Source organism: Arachis stenosperma, chromosome 2 (assembly GCF_014773155.1).
Source record: "Arachis stenosperma cultivar V10309 chromosome 2, arast.V10309.gnm1.PFL2, whole genome shotgun sequence".
NCBI classification, from domain to species: Eukaryota; Viridiplantae; Streptophyta; class Magnoliopsida; order Fabales; family Fabaceae; genus Arachis; species Arachis stenosperma.
This window is the reverse complement of record NC_080378.1, coordinates 40,711,056-40,717,328: the sequence shown is the minus strand read 5'-3', so window position 1 is coordinate 40,717,328 and position 6,273 is coordinate 40,711,056. Positions and strand designations below refer to the sequence as shown.

The 6,273-nt window shown below is 38.1% G+C and overlaps 1 protein-coding gene across 1 annotated transcript; it reads right to left on the bottom strand.

Moving 5' to 3' along the window:
- Positions 1-5,230: 5,230 nt before the first annotated feature.
- LOC130962817 (uncharacterized) lies at positions 5,231-5,629 on the bottom strand. Its single transcript, XM_057888983.1, has one exon. The coding sequence runs from the start codon at positions 5,627-5,629 to the stop codon at positions 5,231-5,233; it is 399 nt and encodes a 132-aa protein (XP_057744966.1).
- Between the last annotated feature and the right edge of the window lie 644 nt (positions 5,630-6,273).

Sequence of the window (6,273 nt, the reverse complement as noted above, 5' to 3'; positions counted from 1 at the left end):
CTCATTCCAACAATGTATGCTTCCTTGTTTTTATATCTTCTCATCTTATGGTGTTATATTTTTGTTTTCCATGAACAATGCACCACAAGCAAACATGGAAGCGGAAGAAAGAACACGCAGCAATCCGGAGACTCGCCGTACCCCCTTGCTTATCCTTCAATGCACCGAGGACGGTGCAAACTTTTAAGTGTGGGGAGGTTGTCGGACCGGTTGGTGATTTTGGGTGACAAATTTCTAATCTCAACACTTTTGCATTTCATTTTAGGATTTTAGGATTGTTACTTTCATTTTTCTATTTTTGCATATATATACACAATAAGCTTAGTCAAAATAATGAAATTTTTCGAGAAAATTATCTATAGGGCATCTCAATTGATTTAAGTGAAAACTTTTCATAAAACTTGCTTGAATTATATATGTTATGGATCATGTTTTGAGCTAAGAACACAAGCAAGTGAGATTTGAGCCTAATGGTGTGGTTACATCTTATAACCACTTATTTTCCTTCTTGTGTGCATTATTCTCTTTCTATGATTGTGATCATTGATTTGTTTAATTCTCTATTTCCATTATTTTGTGTATTCATGCATTTATATGATTGAGGCCATCATTTCATTAGCTCATTTATCCAAATAGCCTTACCTTTTATCTTCCATTGTTAGCCAATTTGCGCATACGATTAACCTACTTGTTCTTAATTTAGCACATTACAAGCCTAAAGCGGAAAACAATAAATGTCCTTATTTGGATCTTTGATTAGCTTAGGCTAGTGTGTGTGAGCATCATTCAAGAGTGGGAAAACTTGGGACATTGGTTGGGAAAAAGGGGTGTATTTTGTATTGTTATTGAAAAATATTAGAAATTGGGTACATACTCATGTATTGATCAAATGTAAAACCTTATGCATTGATGTTCTTGTACATAGAAAGAAAAAAAGAAAAATGAGAAAAACAAAAGAAAAAGAAAAGAAAAAAGAAAAAGAATATGGAAAAAAAATATAGAAAAAGAAAGAAACAAAGAAAAAGACAGAAATAAAAAGGGGACAACATGCCCCAAAGTAAAGTCCAATAAAGATCAATGCATATGTGTTGTAAAGCGAAAAGAAAATGCATGAGTATGTGAAAAAGTGAGGAATGGGTAGTTAGATTAGTACTTAATTGTATAGGTCATTATATAGGTTAGGTGGGAAGTCTAAGCTTATCAAAGATTCAAATTCCAAGCTCACTTAACCATATATGCATCCTACCTTGACCCTAGCCCCATTACAACCTAAAGAAAAGACCTCATGATAGATGTATGCATGCATGAAATATATGTTGATTGTTAGAAGAAAAACAAATCTTAGAAAGCATGAAATAGAGGAGAATTGAGAGAATCAACCCTAAACACTTGAGCGAATAGAGCGCAAACACATCCAGTGAGGGTTTGTTGCTCAATTACATGTTTCCATCTATAAGTATCACTTTTCATGCAAGTTTGTAAAAATATTTAATAGCTCAATTCAATTTTGGATTAGACTTGCTAGTCCTTTAGCCCTTGTGCATATATGCTTCTTGGGAATTAATTTATTTTGACCAAGCAATTGCATTCATATAGATAGTTGCATATAGTTTAGGTTGCATATAGTTTATTCACATTGAATAAATGTTGATACCCTTTGTTTCTCTCTTGGCTTAAACATGAGGACATGCTTGGTTTAAGTGTGGGGAGGTTGATAAACCCCATTTGTAGGGTTTATCTTGTATTGATTTTTGGGGATTTTATCACCTTTTACCCACATTTATTCAATGAAATAGCATGGTTTTGTATATTCTCCTTTAATTGTGCTTAAGAGTGAAAACATGCTCTTTAGGTCTTAAAATAGCTTAATTTAATTCACCTTGATTCCATTAGATGCCTTGATATGTTTGTTAAGTGATTTCAGATTTAGGAGGCAAAGATTGGATCAAGGGAATGAAGGAAAAGCATGTAAAAATGGAGAACTCATGAAGAAATGAAGGAATCGCAAAAGCTGTCAAGCCGACCTCTTCGCACTTAATTGACCATAACTTGAGCTACATAGGTCCAATTGATGCGGTTTCAGTTGGGTTGGAAAGCTAACATCCGGAGCTTCGAAATGATATAAGATTTGCCATAGTTGCTATACATATAAGGATGCGTACATGCACTGTATGCGTACGCTCCGTTGGTGCACGTGATTCACTTCATGCAAACTCGTGGCTAGCGAATTCACAAGCCTTGTGGGCCCAATCCAACTCATTTCTGATGCTATTTAAGCCAAGGATTGAAGAGGGATGAACAAGTTAGTTACCATTAGTTTAGTTTAGCTTAGTTTTGGAGGGAAAGTTAGTTTTAGAGATAGAAGCTCTCACTTCTCTCTAGGATTAGGATTAGGATTAGGTTTAGTTCTTAGATCTAGGTTTTCATTCATCTTCTTCTACTTCTATCTTTCAATTCCTTGTAGTTACATTCATTCTTCTTCTATTCTTTTGTTGTAATTTCCTTTATGTTTTTCTATTGTTTTGTTGTAGATCTACTATTGTTCCTTCCATTTTCTTTCCATTCAATAAGAGGTAATTCATAATAATTGTGTTTCTTTTAATTGTTGTTGTTAATTCCTTTCAATAATTATTGTTAGATTTCATTCTTGTTGTCAATTTACTATGCTTTTCTTTTGTGCCTTCCAAGTGTTTGATGAAATGCTTGGTTGGATTTTAGTGCAGGTTTTGTTCCTCTTAGCCTAGGTAGAGTAATTAGTGACTCTTGAGTTATCTAATTCCTTTGTTGATTGATAATTAGAAGTTGCTAATTGATTTGAATGCCTCTATAGCTAGTCTTTCCTTTAGGAGTTGATTAGGACTTGAGGAATCAAATTGATTCATCCACTTGACTTTCCTCCATGGTTAGAAGTTAACTAAGTGGGAGCAATACACAATTCTCATCACAATTGAGAAGGATAACTAGGATAGGACTTCTAGTTCTCATATCTTGCCAAGAGCTTTGTTAGTTGTTAGTTTATTTCCTTTGCTATTTATAATTCTTGTCTATAATCTCAAAAACCCCAAAATAACTCACAACCAATAACAAGACACTTTATTGTAATTCCTAGGGAGAACGACCCGAGGTTCCAATACTTCGGTTTATAAATTTAGGGGTTTGTTTTAGTGACAAAAAACTTTTTGTATGAAAAGATTATTGTTTGGTTTAGGAACTATACTTGCAACGAGAATTCATTTGTGAAATTCTAAACCATCAAAAATCTAATCATCAGGCGTCCCAGTCAAATTGATATGTCTGGCACTTGAGAGAAGCTTCTTAGTATGCATCCAATCCTTCTGGAACAGGTGGGAGATCTAAAGCTTGCTGAATGGCCTTTTCAGTTATGGGGACTTGCTTCTGACGGACATAGACAGACTTTAGGGTTGGCATGTGAAAGTTGGAGTAGAATTCGACTACCCATGAAAGATTGACCTGCCGTGGCTGCTTCCGTAAGAAATCTCAGTGTCTCTTTTCAATGCGGGGCTCTATCAGATCAACAATGTTTGCAGGGAGGATAAGAAGGTGCTCGTTATTGTAGTTCCTTACTGCCAGAATGGGGAACATCTGCTCACAGAAGCGGTTAGTGAACTGCGCAGTGTCCTTGGCTAGAAAGGCTTTTTTAGATTCTTTGACCTTGATGATCCTATTGACTCGCTTTGTTGATGGTTTGATAGCTGTTGAAGATGGTTCCGCAGCTAGTGCTCTTTTTGTGCCACTTGTTGCCTATGGCTTGGGGGTAGCTATCTCTTTACCTTTCTTGGTGGCTATCCTGAAAGGGAAAAGAAACATGTAAGTCCAAGGCTTAGAGTAAGGAAGGGGATAGTACGAGTGATAATCAATGCCCAGGTAAGGAAAATAGTGAATGAAAAACATGGTCGCGATTCCATGGGATCAGTTCATCAATGAAAATATAGCAAGGGCATATGATGGCAAGATGCAAGATGTTTATTAGCATGCCGGCAAAGGCATGAGTAGCATAGATCAAGCATTAATTGCCTAATTTGATTATCAAGTGTTTCAAACTAACAATCTGTTTGTATGGACAATTATATTCAATCAATAAAATATTGAGAGGGGTTTTTTGAAAAGCAGGCGTTAGAGCAGTGGGATAGAATAATTTAAAAAATGCACAACGCCATACGAGCTTTTTTACAAACACTTAGCAAGCATGTTTAATATAATAGGGAAAGAATTAAATTGGAACATGCAAGCATCCCAAAAATAATTAATATTAATTGTCAAACAACTCAATAATAATAATCACAAGCATTTATAGAAGAAATCACCCATTAAGATATCTAACACCAAGTAGGGTAATGCAAAAATAGATAAAGGAAAGACCTGGAGAAGAAGGTGATGGAGGGAGGTAATGGGGATTGTGGATTTGAGAAAATATGAGAGAAGAGGGAAGAAGAAGAAAAGAGTAAAGAAAGAAGAAGAGAAGGGAAGAATTGAGATGAGGAAGGGAGATAATAGAAGAAAGAAAAGAAAGAAGAAGAGATAAGAAAGAACTTAGAAAAGAAAAAGATTAGATATGAAAAACAGGGCTGCGTAGGGTTCAGATACGGATTTGCGAACGACGTGCACGTGTGGATTGCGCGGAGGGAAAGGTGATGCGTAAGCGTCGGTCACGCGGACGTGTGACCATGTTTGTGCTTCTAGCGCGAGGGCAACGTGGCTCTCGCACAACCCTCTATTCAAATTGGGATGTGTGCCAAAATATCAAGTGACGCATGCACGTCAGGAACGCGCACGCGTGAAGGTGCTTATGTTGAAAGTGACGCGCACGCGTCTACGACGCGTACGCGTGATGCGATTCGTGCCTCGGGCACAGTACCAGCACCAAGCCAGCCCAACTTTCAGCTGAAAATCCTTTTACATCGAATTCGCAAGGGCATGCGTGCGCGTCATTGATGCGTACGCGTGGAGTGCCAATTTCTCAAATGACGCGTACGCGTGAGGGACGCATACGCGTGGTAATGCTTGTGCGATTGGCACACTTTTTGTATTGTTCCCACGCAACTTTCTATTCAGTTTTTTTTTTGTGTAGATACAAATGCAGTCTATATGCAGAAATAATGAGAAGAGTCACTGAAAATAGAAGTAAGAAAAGTGGAACGATCATACCATGGTGGGTTGTCTCCCACCCAGCACTTTGCTTTAACGTCCTTAAGTTGGACGGGCCACCAGCTTAATCTGCTTCTGTTGGCGGGTCCTCCAAGAGGAAAACCTCTATCTCTTTATTATCATTTATATTCTCACCATGATACAGCTTTAAGCGATGTCCATTGACTTTTATGAGATTGGAACTTGAAGGATGGCTCAGGTGGAAGACTCCATATGGCACTGTCTTCTCTAATCTGTAGGGACCTTCCCACCTTGATCTCAACTTGCCTGGCATGAGCCTCAGCCTGGAGTTGTAAAGAAGAACAAATTCCCAAGGTCTGAACTCTCGCTGTTTAATGTGCTTATCATGCACAGCTTTCATCTTTTCTTTGTAAAGCCTGGAGTTATAATATGCTTCTAAGCGAAGATTCTCTAATTCTTGTAGTTGCATTTTCCTTTCTGCTCCAGCCTTCTCAAATCCCATGTTGATTTATCTCACTGCGTAGAATGCCTTGTGTTCTACCTCCACAAGGAGGTGGCAAGCCTTTCCGTATATTAGGCGGAAGGGGCTCATCCCGATTGGTGTCTTGTATGCTATCCGATATGCCCAAAGCACATCTTGTAGTCTGGTGCTCCAGTCCTTCCTATTAGGCTTGACTATCTTCTCTAGGATATGCTTTATCTCTCTGTTAGACACCTCTACTTGTCCATTAGTCTGCAGGTGGTAGGCAGTTGCTACCTTATGGACAATCCCATGCTTCTTCAGTAGTCCTGCTAATCTCCTGTTACAAAAGTGAGTGCCTTGATCACTCACGATTGCTCGTGGTAATCCAAAGCGACAGATAATATGGTTTCTAACAAAGGAGACAATAGTGTTAGCATCATCAGTGCGGGTAGGAATGGCTTCCACCCATTTAGAAACATAATCTACAGCCAACAGTATATAAAGATAACCACTAGAGTTTGGGAATAGACCCATGAAGTCAATGCCCCAAACATCAAAAGTTTCACAGAATAGCATAATTTGTTGGGGCATTTTATCCTTCCTGGATATATTCCCAAACCTTTGGCATGGGGGACAAGATTTACAGAAGGCAGCTGCATCTTTAAAAAGAGTAGGCCACCAGA

Coding starts and splice junctions, on each gene's coding strand:
- LOC130962817 (XM_057888983.1), bottom strand. CDS start 5,629: ATGGGATTTGAGAAGGCTGGAGCAGAAAGGAAAATGCAACTACAAGAA.